Raw genomic sequence first — 26290 nt, 5'->3', positions numbered from 1 at the left:
GCCATATTGATTGTCACAACTTGGGGGTGGGGGAACTCAGGAAGAATGCTACTGGCATCCAAGGGCTAGAGGAGAGGGATGTTGCTAAACATCCTAAAATGCACAGCATAGCACAGATCCCACAATAAAGAATTATCCAATCCAAAATGTCAATAGTGCTACTGTCAAAAAACCTTGGCACAGAGCAATTCATTCAAATTACTAGAGAATACACTATTTCTCCTCTTTCAGGCTCAATCTCAAATTAGTACTTAGTCTTTCCCAATACTAAGCCCTTAATACTCTGATACTCATACTTAGCCTCTACTATTACGAAGATAATTTGGAATGTAAATGAATGGATTTTTTTAGGTTATAAAACAGATATGAAAATACAGGAAATAAAAACATACATATGTGTTGAAAAGATAAAGAGTTATATATTAGACTTAAATATGAGAGAAAAAAGATAAAGCACTTACTGTAAAAATGTTCTAAATTCTGAAGCTTCAAAGTTCTCCACAGCAATAGACTCATGATTTGTTAAATTATCAGATGTCTGTCCAACAGTATGAAAATAGAAGTCAGGAACCCTTCCTAAAAGGACTGCCTTGTGTGCTTTGAACAAAGTATTACCTACAGAGAAAGTAACATCTGTATGGATTTCTTCCCTTAGGAGCCTGTAATGAATAAAAAGGAACCAGAATTTAATTAGTGATACTCAGAAATATATAATATACCCATTTCTATAAAATAATTTTTCAAAATAGCACACACTAAAAATACAAAGGTAAGTCACAAAATTAAAATAGCTTAATATGAAAATGAGTTTGTTCTCAGTTCATTCCAAAGAACACTGCTTAATACTGGCTTAGAATCTAATTTTCTAAAATTTATAGTGAATGGGACACCTGGGTGGCTCAGTGGGTTAAGCTTCTGCCTTCATCTCAGGTCATGCTCTCAGGGTCCTGTGATCAAGCCCCGCATAGGGCTCTCTGCTCAGTGGGGAGCCTGCTTCCCCCCCTCTCTCTCTCTCTCTGCCTGCCTCTCTGCCTACTTGTGATCTCTGTCTGTCAAATAAATAAATACGATCTTAAAAAAAAATAAAATAAAATTTATTGTGAAAACAAAGGTAACTACATTCATAAGAGTAAGACTATTTTTTCAAAAAAATTTTTTTAATTCCTTCTGATCATAAAAAATTTATATTCTGCTTTTTATATTGATTTTCCTTTTAAATGTACCTACTTTAGCTTTATTTCAGAAAAAGAACACAAAGTAATATGGTTACTGACTGCTGAAAAGAATAACTTTTTTTAAATCTTACTAAAAGAAGCAAAAAAAGTAAAATGTCAACAACACAAGCAAGCTGAGTATAACAATAGACAATACAGATTAGAAACTGGTACATTTTGTTCTGACTATTGTTAAATATCAAGTCTGAAATGCAGGCTTGGCCATCAAGAATGTGACATTTAAGCCCTTTTCCAGGTTTTTCCTCACACAAATAGAGCAAACCACACTATAATCTATTATTAAAATGATGGGGTCATGGGGAAACCCATTCAAATCCCTTTACTAATGCACAGGATTGTGGTAAAGCCCACTGATTACATGTAAAGTGATGGAAGAACGGAAATCAGCATCATAATACAAACTGTCATAATCTTTTGTCCCTGTGGTAACTATATATTTTTACTCTCTAAATACTAAATAATACTTCATATCACAGTATCATTATCCTCGGCAAGATATGTATTCTCAAAGGACTTCCGTATCACAGGGTATACCTGGCGATCACACCAGTACACTATAGGAGGTAGAACTAATGGCTAAAGATATCCATTACAGTGAAAGCTTAGAATGTTGCCACTGACACTCTCACTCCTCCAAGACCAAGTTAACAGATCCTTCCTCTGATCCCAACACAATTGGTGCATACCTCTATACATCCCTTCTGTCATTGCATCATTATTTTTTGAGTCTTTCTCTCTACTAGGCAATAAATTCCCAAAGGCAAAAACTGTATATGCAGTATACAGAGCTCAGTATCTGCTTGTTCAATTTTGTTGTATTTTACACTAAAAAAACAAATGCTTCAGAGCACAAAACTTTCAGAACCTTGGAAACAATAAGCAAACAGAAACATTTTAGTCAATATTTTATTTATTTTTTTAAAAGATTTTATTTATTTATTTGACAGATTGCAAGTAGGCAGAGAGGAAGGCAGAGAGAGAGGCGGAAGCAGGCTCCTCACTGAGCAGAGAGCCCAAAGCGGGGCTCGATCCCAGGACCCCGGGACCATGACCCAAGCAGAAGGCAGAGGCTCTACACTGAGCCACCCAGACGCCCCCATTTTAGTCAATATTTTAATCAATAAATTATTTTTATTAAGTAGTTTTTAAAGTTATGCAAAAATGGGGGCACCTGGGTGGCTCAGTGGGTTAAAGCCTCTGCCTTCAGCTCAGGTCATGATCTCAGGGTCCTGGGATGAAGCCCTGCATCAGACTCCCTGTTCAGTGGGGAGCCTGCTTCCTCCTCTCTCTCTCTCTGCCTGCCTCTCTGCCTGTCAAATAAATAAATAAATAATCTTTAAAAAAATAGAGTTATGCAATAATGTACTGGTCTCTCAAACTTTAATAAAAACTCAAACTGCACATCAATTTATTCCTTCCTCCCATCTACCTTTTCTCCATCCTCCATTCTTCCCCAAGTGAATAAGAAAGCAATGCTGCTGGTAACCATATAACATCACTAGGGAATCTGCCTGGTTCTTAATACATGCTCATGAGTATTTGTTAAATAAAAAAAAATTTAATGTGTTTAAAAAATTGTGAACATGAAAATATAGTGTCTTTTATTTTATATAACTACTTATATCAGTTACAAGAATATCTTGTATGTTATAAGTAACAGAATTATCCCACTCAGACTGGCTTAAATATTAAAGGGGGTTTGTTGGCTCATCTAATAGTAAAGTCTAGAAGAAGGGCAGGTTGAATCAAAGGCTCAACCATGTCTAGGTCCAGCTTCTATCTCATTTCTCGGCCCACTGCTGCACTAATCTAATGCATTTTGGACTGCTGATTATCACTAAAAATGTATTAAGCATGTTCTATGTACCAAGCACTGGGTACAGATTGATGACTAAAACATGTGCACTCAAGGATTTTACTGAATAGTATGGAAGACAGGCCTGAAAATTAAAGACTGAAATATTCAATAACACATATAAGTAAAATTTTTTCAGAGACAGGCATAAAAGACCTTACAGAGGACAAGAAAACCAAATGAGATTTCAAAGATCAAATAAGAGTTGGTCAGGGCAGCAAGGCAAGGTCATAAAGAGTGAGTTCCTGGCGCCACGTTCCTTGCTAAGGTATGTGTGAGTATGAAGCTAAAGACTGGTCAGTAGAGAGTACTGAGGGGCTAAGAAGTGACAGATGAAGCTGCTGGGATAAAGACCAATAAGAGGCAAAGAGTTTAATTCTATCTTACAGCTGAAGGCGAATCACCAAATTATTAGAAACATGGACAAATTCATTTTTCAAAATATCACCTATTAGTTGTGCAGACAAGGAATTAGCGGGAAATGAGAATGAGGATGAGAAAATTAATGCACAACACAGATGAATGATGGCTTGAGCCTGGCTTGAGCCAGGAGAGATCAATGGTGATATAGACTATGGAATAGAATTAAAATATACTTTGGTAATAAAATTGGCAGGAAGTGGTGACTGAATGTAGAAGGTGAATGGAAGGGAATAACCTCTCTTTTTTGGCTTGAACGACTGGGTGCTGATGATACTATCTTTTATAAAGATAAAGGTTATTATCTTTAATAACCTTTACTGTCTATCTGCTATTCCAACCTTCATTTTCAACTCCAGACATATTTCCAATTGTCTCCTGAATATGACTTCCTCAACATTCACCATGCTCCTCCCTTTCAAATGCCCCAAGACTTGGCTTGTTTCCTTTCCCCTGTACCTCCACATATAATTGGTCACCGACCCCATCAACTGCACATGTGAATCCCTTCCCCTTTTTCCATCACCACTGCCTTACGTATCCCTTGACTATTAAAAAATCTCCTAGCTAGTATCCTTGTTTCTAATTTCTCTTCCCTCAAGAACTAAATGTTAATTTTCTATTTTAAAAACACCAATGGCTCTCCACTGCCTCCACAATATATTCCAAACTCTTCACTAAAGAAAGAAGGCCTCCACGATCTAGTCTTAGTTTACCCATTCACCCTCATCTGCTATCACTTTGGTTGCAGGCCATACCCACAATCCCCTCCCAAAAAGCTACCAAATTCATTTATCATTCATATATGGCTCGTCTTTGTAGCACATGACCCTGATGCTCTTAACCACATCTGAATGAATAATGGAATGAGCCAAAGTTAGCCATCAGCCAATGTGGTAGTTAAACAAGTTAAACTCTAGCAGAGATGGTCTATAATAAACAGGAACCGAGTGATGACACTGTATGAGAGTTTCAGAGCAAATCTAAACTAGAGTAAGAAAAAGAAATGGGTAAGGATAGGAGCAAAGATAAAGAAAATAAATTACCGGAAGATTATTTTGTATAACTATTGCAGAGAAAACAGACTGAGTAGGCTCATATTCTGGTTGTATGACCTTGGGCAAGTTATTTTAACGTTTTTGGAGTCAGAATGTCAAGGTTTTTATTTGGACTCTGTCACTTCATGCCTAATGCTCAGTTTCCTTATCTGTTAAATGGAAATAATACCAAGACTTACTTCACAGGGTAGTCAACCCAGCATCTAACTAATAGTAGAAGAGCAATAAGTTTAGGTATTTTTATTACAACTGTCCTGAATAATGGTCCACTTCTCAATGAGGTCTTACTGTATAATTGCTGTTATATCCCAAGCAACTTTCCAATTCTACAACAGATCTGGCTTTTTGACCACTGAAACAGTTTTCTTATTTTACTCACTTCTCCATCTACCCTATTATCTCAGGTCACCCAGAGGTGTCTCTGTTCCCTGATGTTTAAGAATCTAATACAACGTGCTTTCCCAAAATAAACCAAACTCTTTCAAATCTCTGTGCTTTTATAAAAGCAATTTCCTTTGTTGAGATATCCTCTGACTTTTCCCTTCCTAATCTTTACCTAATCAATGGGGAATCAATCCTCAAGAGATCAAACACCACCCTAAAAATGTTCCCTAAACTCACCCCAGTCCCCATAACTTTTGCTTGACTATTATCTCTCTTACTGGAGTGTAAGCACAATACCGAAGCTACGTCTTATTAATCTTTGATTCTTCAGGACCTAGTACAAATCTAGGTACATGGTGGGTGCCAGATACCTCATTAATATTTGCAGAATAAATCCATTTTATTTTTGTGTTTGAAAAAGATTAATTTGGTACAAGAATTAGGGTGCTGGGTACACATATGAAGTTTTCTTGTTAAAAAAAAAAAAACTGCTACATCTTTTTTCTTTCTTTTTCTTTTTTTTTTTTTTTTGCTTGTAATAGGAACCTGGGAGTTCAGGATCCTATCCTTAACTACTACTCAGATGAGTTCACCTACTATACCTGAATTTCATTTTCTTTATATAAATCAGACATCTTATCTTCCTTAAATTCCTGACACCTTAAGACTTATAATTCAACCCAAAGAATAAAGTCACTGAAAAGAAGGAGTGCCTCATTCTTACAGATTCACCCTAGAAACAGAACAACTTCAGTTTTATTTTTCCATATTTTACATTAATCCCTCACTGGTGGAGACAAAGCAGCATCTCTGGCAGATAAGTCCAAATTAAAGGGAATTTTTTTTACTACATAGAAAGCAGAGTTTTATAGCTGCTGGAGGAGCTTAAGTGTAGGGGATAGAAAGCACTTAAAAAAAAAAATGCAGAAGGCTGCACAACTGTTGGTTATTAGTGGTAATTATGTTTACTGTAGTTCAGTAGTTCCCAAAGTGTGACTCAAGCAGCTAGCAGCAGCAGCAGCAGCATCACCTGGGACCTTGTTAGAAATGCAAACGCTCTCTTCCTGACCAACTGAATGAGTATTATGGTCTTGGACCCAGTAAATCTAAGTTTTAACAAGCCCTCCAGGTGATTCTGATGCACACTAAAGCTTACAAAATCAGTTTTGGTGGAAATGGCAATTGGCTAGGGAATATTTCTAGGCTTTATTTTCTTTATAGACTGAGATGTCATTAACCGGATTCACCAGAGCCTGAGTTAAGCTTCAGAACATCCCTCCATTTGCTTGTGTCCTCATGGGAGCTGGGAGTTGCTGGGAGCTGTAGAGTGTTGTAGGTGGAGAGGGGAAACCAGTTTGCAGTCAGGAAATACTTCTACATAAACATTTCTGGTACATTGTTTAAAGAAAATTCTGAAGGAAAGACCTCCAAGACTCCACTAATTTATTCTATTTTTTCCTTAATCTAAATAAATATTCATTTTTATACCTAACATTTTTCTTAAACTAAGCTTCTTTTTTTAAAGTGTACTCTTCAGTACCATGAAACCTGCCTAGATCCATCCCAACCTTAGTGATGTGTCTTTCAAAAACTAAGTGTAGGGGCACCCGGGTGGCTCAGTGGGTTAAAGCCTCTGCCTTCCGCTCAGGTCATGATCCCAGGGTCCTGGGATCGAGCCGCGCATCAGGGAGCCTGCTTCCCCTCTCTCTCTCTGCCTACTTGGGATCTCTCTCTCTCTCTCTGCCCAAAAAAAAAAAAAAAAAAGAGAGAGAGACCAGAACTAAGCTTAGTCGTCTTATTCTGTCATAAACTGGGGGCTGCATATAACTATGATACGAATTTTGGTTTCCGTTTTTAATCTGGTACGTGATCTCCGAGGTGCTCGGGATTGGGTTTTTTAGGGTGAGGTAACGGCTCTGTAGTGAGGAGACTGGTGGACGTCCCACAAAAGCCTGAGGCGAGGAGAAGGAGGAGGGGGGGATGGAGTGGCCGAAAAGGGGCCACAGCTTCTGGGGCGGAGGTAGATGCCTTAAGAACTGAAGCAGCCAGAGTTCCCGCCTCCTCCTACCTGAGCAGATCCTGGCTGAGCTGCTCCGACACCACCGCCTTCAGCCGGCGCCGCTCACAGGACCCCTTTCTTTGCAACCCCTTACTGCAAACTCCAGGGGACCCCAGAAGTACCATGGGCGCCGCGCTACCCTCCCCACAGCCGGCCATGTCCTACAAAGGTACCGCGGCACCCCGCAGGCCCTGTGTGGGATCTCAATCTCGGGCTGTGGAAGAAGGGGGCGTTGCCAACCCAACGCTCAGCTCCTACCCGAATCCGCCCCTCAGAGAAAGGTTGACACCTCCCCGGTTGCACACGGTCCCTTACGGCAGCAGGGCAGCTCTGCGGGGCGATCTGGGAGGCTCGCGCCGACACGTGACCCCAGAAGGGTGTGCGCAGGCGTAGTAGCTCTGTTTACTTAGGCCGGGAGGCACCCCGCCCCCATTGCCTGGGAGCAATCTCTCCGGTTATTTTTCCTGGGTCTCTTTGCGTTGGGGGTGGTGCCAACCACTCAATTTAATAGTTTTATTGCGAACCAAGTTCAGATCAACCTGCGAACCTTTCCACGTTATGTCTTCCTGGGATGTCAGCGTTCCCCCCCCCGCAGGAAAAAATAGGTTCACAGGACCCTTTACGGTGGCGAGTCACGCTCCCTTATTTTGTTGCTTTAGGCAAGAAAAACTGGGGGCGTGAGGAGCGGGTAAAGAACTTCGTAAAATCAGCAAGAGTTAGAACACTCCTGAGTCCCCTGCAAAGGGTGTGTACAGTCTAAAAGCCCCCGGTCTTTTTCTAATCCAGGGAGTGTCTCCTATAACCGCTCTTGAACTTCAACCGAGAAATGACAGCTTGTGACCTTGGGATAGGGATATTATCTTAGATTATAGCCCCTAAATGCAACCACAAGTGTTCTTATAAGGAGCAGCAGAAAGAGATTATACCTAGAAGGGAAAAGGCAATGTGACCACAAGCAGAAGAATGCCGGAAGTCACCAGAAACTGAAACAGACAAAGAATTAATCTTCCCCTAGAGCCTCCAGAGAGAGGATAGCCCTGTCCACACGTTGATTTTGGCCTATGGAAATTAGTTTTGTACCTCTGGCCTCCAGAACTGGGAAGGAGTAAATTTCTGTTGTGAAAGAAAGAAAGAAAGAAAGAAAGAAAGAAAGAAAGAAAGAAAGAAAGAAAGGAAGGAAGGAAGGAAGGAAGGAAGGAAGGAAGGAAGGAAGGAAGGGAAAGAAAGAAAGAACTATCCGCTTGTATTCCAACGCTTTGCATACAAAGGCATAATATTTATAATGAGGAAGGGAGGAGGTAAGGCTGAATGGGACAGAGCCTTTAATTGAATGGGGAAGTGAATGGATTGGTGAGCTACCGAATTTCGAACATTTCAGCCTGAAGGAAATAGCTGGACTAGATATCATTTAAAAATCTTTTGGTATTTTTTAACTTACCTCCTCCGAAGGAAGAAAGCTCAATAGTTAGGCTTCATTCAGAAGCTTCGCACAAAGTATCCTTTGTGGTTGCTTGGTTTGAATCGGTTTTTAGATGAGTCAGAGGTTACATTTGGTTCTTATGTCCCCTGAGTCTCTTCTAAATACTAAGTATTTGGAAAATAGATGGACCTTGTACCTTAAGGTTGGCCAGAAAGTAGCTGTTTCTCCAAATAATGCCCCTCTCAAATATTCAGACACATCAATAATGAAAAATATAACTGAATAATTGATTCTTAATTATTCATGTAGAAAAGAGGAGTGTCAAAAATAATAATAGCTAATATTTATTGAGTGCTTTTATTAGGTGAAAGAACTGCTCTCCTTTAAATGCATTAATTCAATCTTCACAACCACCATTAAGCTAGGCACTAATATGAGCCTAATCTGCAGGTGAGGAAGTTGAGGTATGAGAAGATAGGTGATTTGGCAAAGGCCCCAGTCAGTATAGTGGTGGTCTAAGTATTAAAACTTGGGCTGACTAGCAACCAACTCTTCCCCTTCAAAGTCCTGCAAGACTTTATCAGCTGAGGTAACAGGCATTTTCACCATCCACAATTGCGTTTATTATTAACTCACTGGTTCGGAATGGATGACAGAATGGTTTCTGGTTCATATAATTTAATTCTCTTAAAACACCTTAGGCGGGGTGCCTGGGTGTTTCAGTGGGTTAAAAGCCTCTGCCTTCGGCTCAGGTCATGATCCCAGGATCCTGGGATCGAGCCCCGCATCGGGCTCTCTGCTCAGTGGGGAGCCTGCTTCCTCCTCTCTCTCTGCCTGCCTCTCTGACTACTTGTGATCTCTGTCTGTCAAATAAATAAATAAAATCTTAAAAAAAATAAAATAAAAACACCTTAGGCAATTGACTATGTGAAGTAATTAAAGAAAAAGTGCCCTTTTAAAATTCAAAATACTTAAAAAAAAAATCTGGTCAATGATACTTCACATTTAACCATTAGAGAATTTTTACCTAAAGCACTATTTTTATTTTAATTAATTCAGGCTGTGGAGTCAGTTATACCTTAATGTGAGTAAAGTGATCAGATTTTTTTCCTGAAAGACACTTAGGAAAAAAAGAGAACCCTAAGGAACTAACAATGGGAACTTTGAAGGTAGACAGCTAAATCTATAATTTTTGGTTGGGTTGGCCTTAACTATGATTCTCATGTGTGAAAATCAATTTAGGAAGGCAAAAAAACAAACAAACAAAAACAGAAAAAAAAAAAAACAAACCCTCTTCTAAGAACTACCATTTCATGAAAGAAAAGCGACTTTTTGGATGCATTATTTTTTTCTTCTTTAAAAATGTTTTCATTTGAGGGGTGCCTGGGTGGCTCAGCAGGTTAACCCTCTGCCTTCGGCTCAGGTCATGGTCTCAGGGTCCTGGGATCAAGTCCCGCATGGGGCTCTCTGCTCACAGGAGCCTGCTTCCCTCTGTCTCTCTGCCTGCCTCTCTGCTTATTTGTGATCTCTCTCTCTCTCTCTCTCTCTGTCAAATAAATAAATAAAATCTTTAAAAAAAAGTTTTCATTTGAAACATTTCAAATATACAAGTAAGTAAAGAGAGAGATACAATGAACCCCAATATACCCATTACCAAAATGGGCATATGTGCCTTATCAAGCCTTCTCTTCTTTTGGTCCTTTCTCATGTTTTCTTCTTTCCTTCCTTCTTCCCTTCCTTCCTTCCTTCTAAAAATTTTGAAAGTAAAACCACAGACATTATTTAATTTTATTCCTACATACTTCAGTATGCATCTCTTAAAAAAATTGGATGATTTCTAACTTCTAACATTATTCCTTACAAATTAACAATAATTCTATTTACTATGTAACCCATTGTAAAATTTTCGCAACTGTCCTAAAAATATCCTTTATAGTTGGTTTGTTTGAATCCATTTTCAAATGATTCAGAGGTTGCATTTGGTTCTTAAGTCTCCTGAGTCTCTTCTAATCTAGAGCAGTTCCCTCTCCCATTTTTATCTTCATGCCATTGATGTAGCAGAAGCCTGGCCAGCTGAGCTGTAGAATATCCCACATTTTAAATTTTACTGTTTGTGTCCTTGTAGTATCACTTACTATGTTCATTTATACCATACATTTCCTGCAAATGTTAGTTTCAGAGGCTTGATTAGATTCAGGTTCAATTCTTTAACACAAAAATATTTAATAGATGGAATATTAGGTGGAATATTAGTTTTCTATTGTTGCTTTAACACATTACCACAAATTTAGTGGCTCAAAAACAACAAATTTTTTCCCTTCAGTTTTGTAGATTAGAACCCCCAAATGGATCTGACTGGGCTAAGATCAAGGTTTGGGCAGAACTGCATTCCCTTATGATGGAGTTTCTAAGGGAGCATTTCCTTGTTTTATGCAGATTCTAGAGGCTACCCATATTCCTTGGCTCTTGAATTCCTTTCTGCCATCCTCCAAGACAGCAGGTTGAGTCCTTCTTACATTGCATCATTCTGACCTCTTCTGCCTTGTCTTTGCTCTTTTAAGGCCTCTTGTGGTTACATTCTGTACAATTGGATAATCCAGGATAATCTCCCTGTTTTAAGGTCAGCTAATTAGCGAACTTAATTCTATTTGCAACCTTAATTCCCCTTTGCCCTTTGGCATGTAACCTAACATATTCCCAAATTCTGGGATTAGGATATGGACATCTTTTGGGAGGATGGGCACAGGCATTATCCTGCTTACCACAAGTGGTAATTCATTTTGTATCATATAAGGAGGTACATAATGTTTGGTTATCCTCCTTTCAATGTTGCTAAAATGTATCATACATTTTCATCTAATAGTTTTATCTGTTGATAATTCTTGCTTGGACCAACTAGGGATTGCAAAATGATTTTAGAATTACATCATTCATTTGCTGGAAATTTGCTGGAAATGTTCCTTAAAGAAGAACCATTCTTCATCAGTTAGAAATATTGGATATCCAGAAAGACATTTCATACTGCAAAGGCAGGATAAAGACTTAATTCTCTTATTTAAATTATCATTTTTCCAAGTAAGGAGTTGATAACCTCATTAATTCCAATGTGTTCAAATTATCATTTTTGTTATCTTCATGAACTCACTGAGTTTTATTTATGCAAAGAGAATGCATTTATTCTTTTTGATGCTCAAATTGCCTTATCTGACCAATGGGAGTTCCTTTGTATTGGCTCCTGTGTCCCTTTGACACGTTCTTTAATCTGTGGTAGCTTCCTTGTTTTCTGGCACAACCAGATACTAGATACGTTGTTTATTTTCCACCCCAGCTATTCTCCCAAATAGCTACAGTTCTTTTAGTGTGTACTGGTAGATAGAGCTCACAATCTGGGTATTAACTGTGCTCACTAATATTGGGCTGGGTTGTTTCTTTCTTTCTTTTTTTTTTAATTAACATATAATGTATTAGCCCCAGGGGTACAGGTATGTGAATACCCAGGTTTACACTTCACAGCACTCACCATAGCACATACCTTCCCCAATGTCCATAACCCCACCACCCTCTCCCTGTCCCCCTCCCCCCAGCAACCCTCAATTTGTCTTGTGAGATTCAGAGTCTTTTATGGTTTGTCTCCCTCCCAATCCCATCTTGTTTCATTTATTCCTTTCCTACCCCCTAAATCCCCCACGTTGCATCTCCACTTCCTCATATCAGGGAGATGATATGATAGTTGTCTTTCTCCGATTGACTTATTTTGCTAAGCATAATGGGTCCTGGGTTCTTTCTAAGCAATACATGTTTTTATAAGAAAAAAAATTGCTGGGGCGCCTGGGTGGCTCAGTGGGTTAAAGCCTCTGCCTTCAGCTCGGGTCCTGATCCCAGGGTCCTGGGATCGAGCCCCGCATCGGGCTCTCTGCTCGGCGGGGAGCCTGCTTCCCCCTCTCTCTCTGCCTGCCTCTCTGCCTACTTGTGATCTCTGTCAAATAAATAAATAAAATCTTTAAAAAAAAAAAAAAAGAAAGAAAAAAAATTGCTGAATTTATACTATATCTGATTCAAATTTAATATTATGAGATTTTTAGATTCTTTGTTTTTAAACTCTGTTCTTTTTTTCTTGCACTGAAAAACTCTTGGTTCCTAACAACATTAATAGAATTACTTACCTATACATTCTTATGGAAGTTATTAGAGTTTCATCATAATATGAATATTACAACTAACAATTAGATTATATTCAATTTAAGGTTTTGTGAATTAGTATCATGGAAATATCAAGTTGGGGGAAGGGTGCACCTAGGTGACTCAGTCAGTTAAGCATCTACCTTTGGCTTAGGTCATGATCCCACGGTCCTGGGATTGAGCCCCACATCATGCTCCTTGCACAGTGGGGAAACTGCTTCTCCCTCTCTCTGCTTCTCCCTCTCCTTCTGCCTGCCACTCCCCCTGCTTGTGCTCGCTCTCTCTCTCTGTTAAATAAATAAAAACAAAATAAAAAAAAAAGAAACATCAAGTTGGGTGGATACAATAGAATGACTATTTTGTCCTCCCAAAATTCATATGTGGGAATCTAATACCTAGTGTGATGGAATATGGAGGTGGGGCCTTTGGGAGGTGATCAGGTCATGAGGATGGAACCCCCATGAATGGGTTAGTTCCCTTATGAAAGAGACCCCAGAGAATTTCCTTGTCTCTTCCACCATGAGAAGATATAGTGAGAAGACAGCTACTTACATACTAGGAAGCAAGCTCTTATGAGACACCAAATTTGCTAGTGCATTGATCTTAGACTTCCCAGCTTCCAGAACTATAAGAAATAAATGTTGGTTGTTTAAGCCACCCAGTCCATAGTATTTTTGTAATAGCACCCTGAACTAAGACAGTGAGGATTATAAAATGTCACTTACCCACCTCCTTTCTCAGGTGAAAAATGCATGGAAATGATCTCAGAACAATATTTAATTTTTTTTCTGTCACTTTCCTTAAGCCTTCCTCCTCTGCTCACCTCCCCCTCACCTCTTCTTCCTTTCTTCTCAGAATACCAGGAAGCTAACTAATGAAATCTAAGCTTTAGGGACCTCCCCCCCCTTGTACAAAAAGGCTCCAGTGGAATCCCTAGAAATGTGTTTCCTTTTTGTACTTTTAGGGGTATGTTTTGGTAAATTTTGCAAAGGTAGGAAATTTTACCACATTTGATCAAGACTTTCTTCTTTTTTTTTTTTTAAACATTTTATTTATTTATCTGAGAGAGAGAGAGATCACAAGTAGGCAGAGAGGCAGGCAGAGAGAGAGGAAGGGAAGCAGGCTCCCTGCTGAGCAGAGAGCCCTATGCAGGGCTCAATCCCCGGACCCTGGAATAATGACCTGAGCCGAAGGCAGAGGCTTTAACCCACTGAGCCACCCAGGTGCCCCAAGACTTTCTTCTTAATCAAATGTCTCCTCATATATGGTGGCACTGAATGCCTATAGGCAATTTTTGGGATATGACCACAATGAACATAAGTTGAGGATACAGTAGTTTGAGTTAGCAAGGCATATTTATTGGTTCGCAATCATTTCCACATCTACATAAGTTATTGCTTCCTATTCTGGTGCAGGAATGGCTTCCAGGAATACTTAGCTGATTCATCTTGCAGAGTGACATAAACGGATAAGGCCCAAGGTCATATCACATCACATGTGAAGATGTCTTACAACAAAGGGTGCTAGAAGTATATAGGTAGTGAGAAGGTATAAGATTTGAAGCTTCAGTTCTCATTGGTGTGTAGTCAGAGTGAAAGGAGTATTCTTAATAATGCAGAATATGCAATTAAAAACACAAATTTCCCCTTTAATGGGACTCAAAGTAGAATTTGTCAGAATTTATAACTTATGTTTGTAATATTATCAGCTTTCCAGAAATTGTAGTCTTTTGTAATTTCTTTTCTCATTCTAAATAATAATTTACATATCTAGAAAAAAAATTTTAAGTGGCAGCCATATCACTTATAATCATTTCAGTGGTATTCCCAGTATTATATTTTACTGATGTTTATTTTTATTTTTCTTGTACTGTATTGTTACGTGTATTTATTTATTGCCAATGGAGCTCTTAATGAGATATTTTCTTTGCAAAAATGAAGAAGAGGCAATGGTCTAAAATGTTCCTCTGGCCTTACTTTAGCACTGAACAAAATATAGATATTAACTAGAACAAGGTGAACAATGTTTATCAATAGATCACTTTTTTCTAATCTACTTTTTAAAATTTTTATTAAAATTCCAGTTAATTAACATTCAGTGTAATATTAGTTTCAGATGTAGAATTCCGTGATTCGTCACTTACGTGCAATACATAGTGTTCATCACAACAATTGCCTTCCTTAATACCCATCACCTATTTAACCCATCCTTCCACCTTTCTCCCCTCCAGTAATCCTCAGTTTATTGTCTATAGTTAAGAGTCTGTTTAATGGTTTGTCTCTCTTTCCCCATGCCATGTTCATCTGTTTTGTTTCTTCAGGTCCACATATGAGTGAAATCATATGGTGTTTGTCCCTCTCTGACTTATTTCGCTTAGTGTAATACTTTCTAATTCCATCCACATCATTGCAAATGGCAACATTTCATCCTTTTTTATGGCAGAGTACTATACAATAATTCATCAGTTGCATATAACACCCAGTGCTCTCACATCACATGCCCACTTTAATGCCTATCAGGTAATTACCCATGCCCTCATCCACCTCCCCTCTAGAAACCCTATTTGTTTTCTATAGTTACGAGTCTCTCATGGTTTGTTTTCCTTTCTGATTATTTCCCATTCAGTTTTCCCTCCCTTCTCCTATGATCCTCTCCAATGTTTCTTATATTCCACAAGTGAAACCATATAATTGTCTTTCTCTGATCGACTTATTTCACTCAGCATAATACCCTCCAGTTCTATCCATGTTGATGTAAATGGTAAGTATTCATCCTTCCTGAGTACTGAGTAATATTTGATTATGTGTGTTTATGTATATATACATACACACATATATATGATATGTAGGTAAAATATATATATATATTTTATTTATATATATTATTTATATTTATTTATATATTTATATATATAAATAAATATAAATATAAATAAATATAATATATTTATATTTATATATATCTTCTTTATCCATTCACCAGTCAATGGACATCTGGGCTCTTTCCATAGTTTGGCTATTGTAGACATTGCTGCTATAAACATTGGGGTGCACGTGCCCATTCGGATCACTACATTTGTATCTTTGGGGTAATTACCCAGTAGTGCAATTGCTGGGTCGTAAGGTAGTTCTATCTTTAACTTCTTGAGGAACCTCCATACTGTGTTCCAGAGTGGCTGTACAGCTTGCATTCCCACCAACAGTATAAGAGGGTTCCCCTTTCCTCACATCCTTGCCAACACTTGCTGTTTCCTGACTTGTTAGTTTTAGTCATTCTCACTGTATACCACCTTTTCTTTATCCATTCATCAGTCAATGGACACTTGGACTGTTTCCATAATTTGGCTATTGTTGATCATGATGCCCTAAACATTGGGTTGCATATATCCCTTTAAATCTGTATTTTTGTTTCCTTTGAGTAAATGTCTAGTACTGCATTTGCTGGATCATAGGGTAGTTCTATTTTTACCTTTTGAGGAACCTCTGTACTGTTTTCTGGACTGACTGCGCCAGTTTGCATTCCCACCAACAGTGTAAGAGTGTTCCCTTTTCTCTGTATGCTAGCCAACACCTGTTGTTTCCTGTGTTGTTGATTTTAGCCATTCTGACTGATGTGAGGTGATATTTCATTGTAGTTTTGATTTGTATTTCCCTGATGATGAATGACGTTGAGCATCTTTTCATATATCTGTTACCATGTGTATGTATTCTTTGGAGAAAAGTCTATTCATGTCTTCTGCCCATTTTTAAAAATTTATTTATTTATTTGAGACAGAAAGAGAGAGAGAGCATGAGTGCACAAGGTGGGGAGGGGCAGAGGGAGAAGGAGAAAATCTCAAAAAGACTCAGTGCCTAGCATGGAGCCCAACACATGGCACAATCTCATGAAGTGGAGATCACAACCTAAACCCAAATCAAGAGTCAGATGCTTAACCAACTTAACCAGGAGCCCTTGTATTAACTCTTCTTTTTTTTTTTTAAAGATTTTATTTATTTATTTGCCAGATAGAGATCACAAGTAGGCAGAGAGGAAGAGAGAGAGAGAGGAGGAAGCAGGCTCCCCGCCGAGCAGAGAGCCCGATTCAGGGCCCAATTCCAGGACCCTGGGATCATGACCCAAACCGAAGGCGGAGGCCTTAACCCACTGAGCCACCCAGGCACCCCTATTTACTCTTCTTTAAATGTTTGGTAGAACTCCCTGTGAAGCCATCTAGTCCAAGACTTTTGTTTGTTGGGAGATTTTTGGTTACTGATTCAATTTCTTTGCTGGTTATCAGTCTGTTCAAGTTTTGTATTTCTTCCTATTTCAATTTTGGTAATTTATGTTTCTAGGAACTTGTCCACCTCTTCCAGATTGTCCAATTTGTTGGCATATAATTTTAAATAATATTCTCATATAATTGTTTGTATTTCAGTAGTGTTAGTTGTTATTTCTTCTCTCACATTTGTGATTTTATTTATTTTGGGCCCTTCCTTTTTTCTTTTTGATAAGTCTGGCTAGAGGTTTATCAATTTTATTAATTTCTTTCAAAGAACTAGGTCCTTGTTTCATTGATCTGTTCTGCTGGGTTTTTTAGTATCTACACCATTCATTTCTTTTTTCTTTCTCTCTCTCTCTCTCTCTCTCTTTTTTTTTTTTTTTAGATAAAGATAGAGAGAGAGGAAATAGGGAGGAGCAGGGGAGAAGAGAGAATCTTAAGCAGGCTCCACACCCAGTGCAGAGCCCAATGTGGAGCTCAATCTCATAACCATGAGATCATGACCTAAACCAAAATCAAAAGTCAGATGGTTAACCAACTGAGCCACCCAGGTGCCCCAATATACCATTTATTTCTGCTCTAATTTTTATTATTTCTCTTCTTCTGCTGACTTGAGACTTGTGTGTTGTTCTTTTTATAGCTCCTTAGGTGTGATTATGTTGTTTATTTGACATTTTTCTTGGTTCTTGAGGTAGGCCTGTATTGCTATAAACGTCCCTCTTAAGACTGCTACTGCTGGGGTGCCTGGGTGGCTCAGTGGGTTAAAGCCTCTGCCTTCAGCTCGGGTCATGGTCCCGGGGTTCTGGGATCAAGCCCCGCATTGGGCTCTCTGCTCGGCAGGGAGCCTGCTTCTTCCTCTCTCTCTCTCTGCCTGCCTCTCTCCCTATTTGTGATGTCTGTCAAATAAATAACTAAATAAATAAATCTTAAAAAAAAAAAAAAAGACTGCTACTGCTGCATCCCAGAGATTTTGGACAATTGTGTCTTCATTTTCATTTGTTTCCATTTTTTTTTTAATTTCTTCTTTGATTTCCTGGTTGACCCATTCATTCTTTAGTAGCATATTGTTTGACTTCCATATATTTTTGGTCTTTCCAAATTTTTTCTTGTGGTCGACTTCAAGTTTCATAGTGTTGTGTTGGAAAATATACATGGTATGATCTCAATCTTTCTGTACTGGATGAAGCCCGATTTGTGACCCAGTAAGTGATCTAGTCTGGAGAATGTCACATGTGTACTTGAAAGGAATGAGTATGCTGTTGCTTTAGAATGAAATGTTCTAAATATATCTGTTAAGTCCATCTGGTCCATTGTGTCATTCACTGTCTTGCTTCCTTGTTGATTTTCTGCTTAAATGATCTGTTCGTTGGTGTAAATGAGGTGTTAAGGTCCCCTACTATTATTGTATTATTATGAATGAGTTCCTTTATGTGTGTTATTAATTGTTTTATATATTTGGGCACTCCCAAGTTGGGGGCATAAATATTTATCATTGTTAGATCTTCTTGTTGGATACGCCCCTTTATTATGATATAGTGCTCTTCGTCTCTTGTTACAGTTTTTGGTTTAAAATCTAGCTTGCCTGATATAAGTATTGCTATTCCAGCTTTCTTTTGACATGAATTTGCATGATAAATTTTTCTCTGACTCCTCACTTCCAATCTGAAGGTGTCTTTAGGTCTAAAATGAGTCTCTTATAGGCAACATATAGATGGATCTTGTTTTTTTATCCATTCTGACACTCTTTCTTTTGATTGGAGCATTTAGTCCATTTACATTCAGAGTAATTGCTGATAGATATGTATTTAGTTCCATTTTATTACTTGTTTTGTCATTGTTTCTGGAGATTTTCTGTGTTCCTTTCTAGTCTTTGTCACTTTTGGTCTTTCTCTCCCACTCAAAGAGTCCTTTTCAATATTTCTTACAAGGTTGGCTTCGTGGTCATGAACTCCTTTAGTTTCTGTTTGTCTGGGAAACTCTTTATCTCCCCTTCTATTCTGAATGACAGCCTTGCTGGATAGAGCATTCTTGGCTGCAGATTTTTTCCATTCAGCAAGTGGAATATATCATGACACTTGCTGCTTGTCAAGTTTCTGTGTAGAGATCTGAAGTTAGCCTTATGGGTTTTCCCTTGCAATTTGGGTACTTCTTTTGTCTTGCTGCTTTTAGGATTTTTTTCTTTATCACTATATTTTGAAAATTTAACTATAATATGTCTTGGTATTGGCCTGCTTTCATTGATTTTGATGGGCGTTCTCTGTGCTTCCTGGATTTGGATGTCTGTTTCCTTCCCCAGATTGGGGAAGTTTTTAGCTATAATTTCCTCAAATAAATCTTCTGCCCCCATTTTTTCTCTTCTTCTAGGACCCCAATGATACAATGTTACTATGTTTGATGGAGTCACAGTCTACTCTCATCATCCATAGTTCTTCTTTCTCTCTTCAGCTCTTTTCTTCTTTGTTAAACTTCATTACTTTTCATTATTCTATCCTCTATATCACTTATTCAATCTTCTGCTTCTTCAATCCTTGTAGTCATTACATTCAGATGGTTTTGAATCTCAGTTACTATATATTTTCATTTCTGATTTTTTTTAACTCTTTTATCTATGTGGTAAGAGTCTCCCTGATGTTGTCCATGTTTTTCTCAAACCCAGTGAGATTCTTATGATTACTGCTTTAAATTACTAACATCTGTTTTTATTAGATCTCTGGCTGTGACCTTTTCTTTTTCTTTTTTTTGGGATGGATTCCTCCATCTTGGCATTTTGTGTACGTCTCTGTCTTCTTCTCTGTGTCAGAAAAGCCTGTTGTGTTTCCTGCTCTGAAGAGTAATGATTTTATGAAGAAAAGGTCATATAGTGTCCAGGCCCTAGTTCTTCAGTGAGGGTCTCTGGTGTGTGCCTGGAGCACCCTGCTGCTTTATTTCGGCTACTTATCCCTCAGGTCAATCATCTGCAGAGGCTCTTCTTGCCTGCAGTAGACAGTGTTTGGACTTCAGCCAGATTGTGGTGAGTTTTAGCTAAGCATGCTCTGGTCTACTTGTTAAATAAGACCTGATGTGGAATTGAAGTCTTGCAGAATTCTATGGTCAATAGACATTTTGTGTGCGGGAGTTTGTGCTGGTCTTCTGGGAAGGGGCCTGCTGCACTGTCCTTAGGCACACTTGCCCAAGAAAACCAGCAACAGCAGAGCACAAGGGACGGGCCTTGGTGTAAGTAGGTTAGGCAGCCAGTGTTGGTGGTGTGCAATTTACTGAAGGAGGGAAATGACGTCAGCCTGCTCCTTTATCCCTGGGGAGGGATCTCTGTGCTTGCTACTCTTGGTGAAGCACTCCCAGAAGAGTGAATAATTTCTCCTCATGTGTCTCATGTGTTTTTCAGATTGCTATTTTCATGCAATCTGTCTCTAGGTTGCTTGCCTGCCTGAAGCAGTGCAATGCCCTTGGGGCTTTATCCCAGCCAATCCTGTTGACTTTTAAAACTCCAAACTTTAGGGACATGCTGTAGCAGGGGCCTGAACTGGTCTCCTGGGGGAGGGTTTTGCAGCACTGGGATGGATACAACTTTGACCAAGAAAGGCAATCATGCCAGAACACGGGAGAGTAGGATTTGGAGCAAAGCAGGCTAAACAGCCAGTGTCTGGTTAGTTGCTCTCACCAGGTGTCTCTGTGCCCATACTGAGGGGCAGAGGAGGGAAATGGCACCTGCTGACTCTTTTGTCCCCAGAGAGATGACTCTGTGAATGCCACCTTTCACAGATAAGCTCCAAGAAGAGCAAATAGTCCCGTCCCCCCGCCCCCCACTCCTCCGGCCATGCTCCTTAAGTGATCCTCAGATCATATTGTCTGCCCTGGGGTTGCTTGCCTGCCTTATCTCCAGGAGTAGGGCAGTGCTTTTAAGAGTATCACAACCAAGCCTGCCAACCTCTAAAACTCCATTCTTTGAGCCCCCACTTGTTGCAAAAACTCACTAAAATTAGCCTCTCTCATTTCCCAGCCAATGGCTTTGGGGAAGTGTTCTCTTGTGTGTTCCCCTGTGTGTTCCATTCTCTCTGTGACCACAGCTCCCTCCCCTCCATGGCAACTCCTATCCATTTCTCCCCCAAACTGCATCACCTCAGAGGCGATTTAGTTAAAGGAAGTGGAGTGTGGGGCTGTAACACAGATGAGGACCTCATCTAAGGTCCCTTTTCCCCTTTCACTTTAACCAGGGATGCTGCTAAACAGAACGTTGCCTGAAACAAGAATTTGGGGGGTGGTTGCACCAGTTTTTTCCCCCGAACTCTTCGTGGGGTTGACTGGTCAAGCAGAACCGCTCTCGGTGGAAAGTGAGGACATCGGCCGGAAGACGATGACAAAGAAGGCGATGCAGGACTCACAGACTGGCACCAGCACAGTTGCAGCGAAGATGATGTAGCCAGCACCACAGGCTGATACACCTCGGCTGCACGGACAGGTTGGCCACTGAAGGCTGTGCGACCTGATCATCCCGTGGTGGAAGGCAGACTCTCACACCTCCATCTCCAAGTCAAAGGATGGCCGAGGCATGAGGCCAAATTCTCAGGGGTCTCAGGATGCCAGTAGACTGGGTCTGAGGGCAGCCCCCAAAGCAAACCCCTTCCCCATATTCAAGTGCCCTTTCTAGTCACACATAATCAGAACGCTCAGATACAGTGTGGGTTAATCAGAAATGAGGGTGTATTACCCTTGATGATTTCTTAAAATTAGAAAAATTAAAAATGATAAATGGTGTAATAGAATTAGAATCATATCAACAGTACAATCTTTTTTGCTTTTTCTAAATGTCTTCCTTTTGACATATAGGCTTAATTATTTTCACATGGTTTCTTACATTTATATTAAGGATATATTATATGCCTACTAGGGATATAGTAATTTAAATAGATGAATATTTAATTATAACTTTTTAATTTAAATGCCGTTACCAGTAAAGTTTACTTACTGTGAGATGTTTTGGGAGTTGGTGAGTCAAATTCATTTAGTCTCCCTACAAATTGATCTCTACAGAGACCATGATATCTCTTTATGTTAAGAGGTTTAACTGATGGCACCCATGAGCCTTTATATCTGTTACAAGCCCTCTTCTACATACATAGCAAGTTAGAATACATCCATTATCATGGGCTGGAATTAGCCATAGCACATTTGATTCATATTATTAACATGAGTCCACATGAACCAGTCAGCATTCCAAACTGATATAAGTAACAACAACAAACCTTAAAATCATCTTAGTCAGTAACAGGTTTTCAGTAAAGCAAGTCAGGATTATTTTACTGGGTTAACATAAACAGCCAAAGTCCTATTCTTCCCTTTCTTGCTGCCCTTCAGAAATAATCAAGAGGGAAGCATAATCAAAGTTGCTGTGAACCAGGCTCTCTTCTATACCTTGTAACATTTGCAACTCTGACAATGCTAATTTGCTAATTACTGATTTAAATTCCTTTCCCCAGAATTAAAAGTCAAATTATAGGTTTCTGAGAGATGTTTCTATTTATTAGAGCACATCAGGTTACCAGTAAAACAAAACAGTGTAGATACAGAGCCTGTTATCTTACTGGAAAGATTAGAGGCTTTATAACCAAATGAATTTAGGTCAGATTCTTCTTCTAACAATTATACCATGGGCATTGGCCAGCCTTATTTTCACATCTGTAAACTGGTAATACCCTCTCTCTTGTAATGTTATTATGAAGCACAAGCAAAAATGTATATAGAAAGTTGGGTTTTTATTAATAAATAAAAGTTGCTTAAGATACAATAATGAGAATTTTTTTTTAATATTTTATTTATTTATTTGACAGAGAGAGAGATCACAAGTAGACAGAGAGGCAGGCAGAGAGAGAGAGAGGGAAGCAGGCTCCCCACTGAGCAGAGAACCCAGTGGGGGGCTCGATCCCAGGACCCTGAGATCATGACCTGAGCCAAAGGCAGAGGCTTAACCCACTGAGCCACCCAGGCGCCCAATAATGAGAATTCTTAAGCACATTCTACTTTCTTCTGTCACTATCAGAACTACACTTAGTGAGGGAGACATTTTTTCACCAACTTAGTCTTAGTTGGGAACATAGCTGTAGCCTCTAAGGAGACATGATGTGGCAATGTTACTGGTCGTCTCCCATGCCAGATGAGACCAACCCAAGTGAATGAGTAGTATTACCTTGAGCTTGTATCATTCTCTATTCTGTAAGTCTTCCCACTCCTATTTGTAATGTTCATTACTACTCTTGAATCCTTGTTTAACTTAACTACATTCTCTGTATACTTTTTTTTTTTTTTAAAGATTTTATTTATTTGGGACGCCTAGGTGGCTCTTTTGTTTAAGCAGCTGCCTTCGGCTCAGGTCATGATCTCAGTGTCCTATCCTGGGATCAAGTCCCGCATCGGGCCCCTTGCTCAGCAGGGAGCCTGCTTCTCCCTCTGCCTCTGCCTGCCACTCTATCTGCCTGTGCTCACTCCGAGAAATAAATAAATAAAATCTTTAAAAAATATATATTTTATTTATTTGTTTGAGAGAGAGAGAGAGAGAGAGCATGAGTGCGGAGGAGGGTGAGAAGCAGGGGGCCCAGTGCAAGGCAAGGCTCAATGCCAGGACTCTGGGATCATGACCTGAGCAGAAGGCAGACGCTTAACTGACTGAGCCACCCAGGTGCCCCTGTGTATACTTTTTTTTTTTTTCTCCTGTGTATACTTCCTAAGGAAAGTTCCATATTACCATGTCATCTTTCCTTTATATTTGCCTAGCAGTGTGTCAGATATTTATTTATTCATTAAACAGATACGTGAGTGCCTACAATGGAGCTAGGCCCTTATTCCAGATGTTGGATATGTGTCAGGTAATAAAACAGTAAAAAATTTATGCTTTGTGGAGCTTAGATTCTACTGCACATAGGAAGTACAGAATTCAATTCTGGTTGCATTATAGGGACAAAAGGATATTTTGATCTTTCATCTAAATTTCTCGCCAGTTTAGCTGGAAAATTAAGATAAGTAATTTGATGGATGTGCTTTCCAACTTTGCAGTATTAAATACACACACACATATGTATACATGAAAATCTCTACATTATCTCTTGTTAATCTTTCCAGTATAAATAGAATTTATGACATGTTTTAAGAATGCATATTCTTCTAATCATCTTTGCCTTCAAACTCATAAGCATATTATAAATCCAAGAGATTTGACAATAGAATCTTTTAATGGTTGAAAAATAGTAAAAAGAAGTTTTGAACAATAAAATGAAAATTTGTACCATTGCAGGTTTGCCTTTTTAAACACGGCACAGCTAATCTTTAATATACATTTATAAAAGGCACCAGATGTTAACAGGGTAAAGAATGCAAGAAATAAAAACTGAGCCACTTGCCCCAACTTCCTTTTTGTACCAATGTACACATTTTAAGGCAGATGCTTTACCATGCAAAATTCAACAGAAGAAAATCAACATCATGTTACAAGTCCACACATTCTCAGATTTTTTTCAGTATCATTTGTTGGGATATTTATGATAAAGCATATTAAAACATTTTTTCCTAATGAAGCTTAAAGAGGTTGATGAACAATTATTAAAAATTATTTAGAGATTTCATTATAGACCCCTCATAGAAGATATAGAAAATCAATCTTTTTTTCTTGTTTCTTCTTTCAGAAATGTCCATATCAGTTTGTTTACTATGTCAGGTTGTTCTTGCTGAAGCCAATGACTGACTTCTGACAATATAGTTAGCCTGAAATAATTTTTAACATAAATCTTTGTGACTTCAGCCATCTCAACCTCCATAAATGCGTCTTTCTCTCCCCACAGTAGTAGTGTTGGAATGGTCACCATGTGATGTTTGAGAGGCAGGCAGCTATGAAAACAAAACACGTGGATTTGAGACTCATTGTAAAAGTTAAAGTAACATTTTTCTGTAATGTTCCTTTAAGCCATATAGTCTCAAAGGAGGCTATATCACCACCAATGGGGTGAAAATTGATTCTTGCGAGAGGGGAAAAAAAATTATTTTTTAATGTATAAATCATGAATATACACATAGTACATAAACAGATATTAAAATTTCATGGGGGGGTAAATTAGGGAAAAAAATGTCTAAAAAGGCTCCTTAAGGAGGTGATGATGAAAAAATGGTTGAGAAACACAGTATTCTGTTGAGAAACAGGCAATCAATCTATATAATAAAAAATTTAAAAGGCTATTTAAGAAAGGGCTCAATAAAATTTTTAATTGGATGAGTGCAACAAAATTTATAATGAAGGTTATAAATTAAATATGAAATTCATCACTATGAAGAATAATTTGCTTTAAAAGGATACCAGAATTTCTGAATTGTGTGATGAAAGAGTTTTAAATGGTGTTATTTTAAATATATTTGAAATTGTTTGTTAGATACATAACATTTTATGTGAAATTGGAACTGAAAATTCAGAAAATATATACAGCCTAAACTTTACCATTAAATGACACTATATTTATTTTACAAGGAGATTATTTTTAAACAATGATTTATTGTGTATTTTCTTAAATAAAGTATAAAGAACAAAACCATGCATAATTCCATCAATAAAAGATAAACTTTTGGTTATTTTCTATGCATATAGTTGAATAATATAGAAAAATGTATATTTATAAATATATTAAATATAAAGATATATTTATTTATATATTTATATGTAAACATATAAATCATATAATAATTTATATTTGTTATAAATATAATATATGCAAATAAATAAAATATGTAAATAAATGTAAACAAACATGCAAAATACATGTAAATTAAATATATATTTAATTTTAAAATAATTATATTTATGATATATTTATATTTTATATTTATATTAAATATATTACATATGAATGTATTTGTATTTGCATATATAAATTATATAAATACATAAATTATATGAATATAATATTATATATTATATAATATTATATTTATATAACAATTATATAATATATTAATATATTATAAATATATTAAATGCAATGTAATATATTTATAATATATTTATAATATATACTTATGTACTTATACATTATATATTTATTTATATTATATATGAATATAAATATAATATAAATATTAGTGTATATTTATATATTAATAACATAATATATAACATTATAAAATGAGAAAATTCTCAAGTTATAATTCAACATGAAATGTGAGTATGGATATTGTATATAAATTGTGTATATTTATTTAACTTTATATATATTTATAGATTTTATTATTTATATTTATACAGCATTATATATTAAGTATATATTTATATATTTAATATAATATTTGTATATTATAATATATGCAATATAATAATTTTATATATGACTTTATATATATTTATAGATTTTATTATTTATATACATCATTATATATTAAGTATATATTATGTT

The 26290-nt window shown here is 37.7% G+C and overlaps 2 protein-coding genes across 2 annotated transcripts in view; both read right to left on the bottom strand.

Annotated features, from left to right (window-relative positions):
- The window catches only part of BTBD8 (BTB domain containing 8), a 104513-nt gene extending 97179 nt beyond the window's left edge, over positions 1–7334 (bottom strand). Inside the window, exons 1-2 of the mRNA XM_032867121.1 lie at positions 7021–7334; positions 462–659 (exon numbers count right to left, since the gene is read on the bottom strand). Of these exons, the coding sequence (XP_032723012.1) occupies positions 462–659; positions 7021–7169 (347 nt within the window). The 5' untranslated portion in view covers positions 7170–7334. The remainder of the gene's footprint in view (positions 1–461; positions 660–7020) is intronic.
- A 16187-nt stretch (positions 7335–23521) lies between these two features.
- The window catches only part of EPHX4 (epoxide hydrolase 4), a 42869-nt gene continuing 40100 nt past the window's right edge, over positions 23522–26290 (bottom strand). The window contains exon 7 of the mRNA XM_032867120.1: positions 23522–24740. Coding sequence (XP_032723011.1) covers positions 24509–24740 — 232 coding nt within the window. The 3' untranslated portion in view covers positions 23522–24508. The remainder of the gene's footprint in view (positions 24741–26290) is intronic.

The sequence above is a fragment of the Lontra canadensis genome, unplaced genomic scaffold (genome assembly GCF_010015895.1).
Source record: "Lontra canadensis isolate GAN:19392208 unplaced genomic scaffold, GSC_riverotter_1.0 scaffold33, whole genome shotgun sequence".
Taxonomy (NCBI): Eukaryota; Metazoa; Chordata; class Mammalia; order Carnivora; family Mustelidae; genus Lontra; species Lontra canadensis.
Note: the sequence above shows the minus strand (reverse complement) of the source record. Positions and strands in the feature narration are given on the sequence as shown.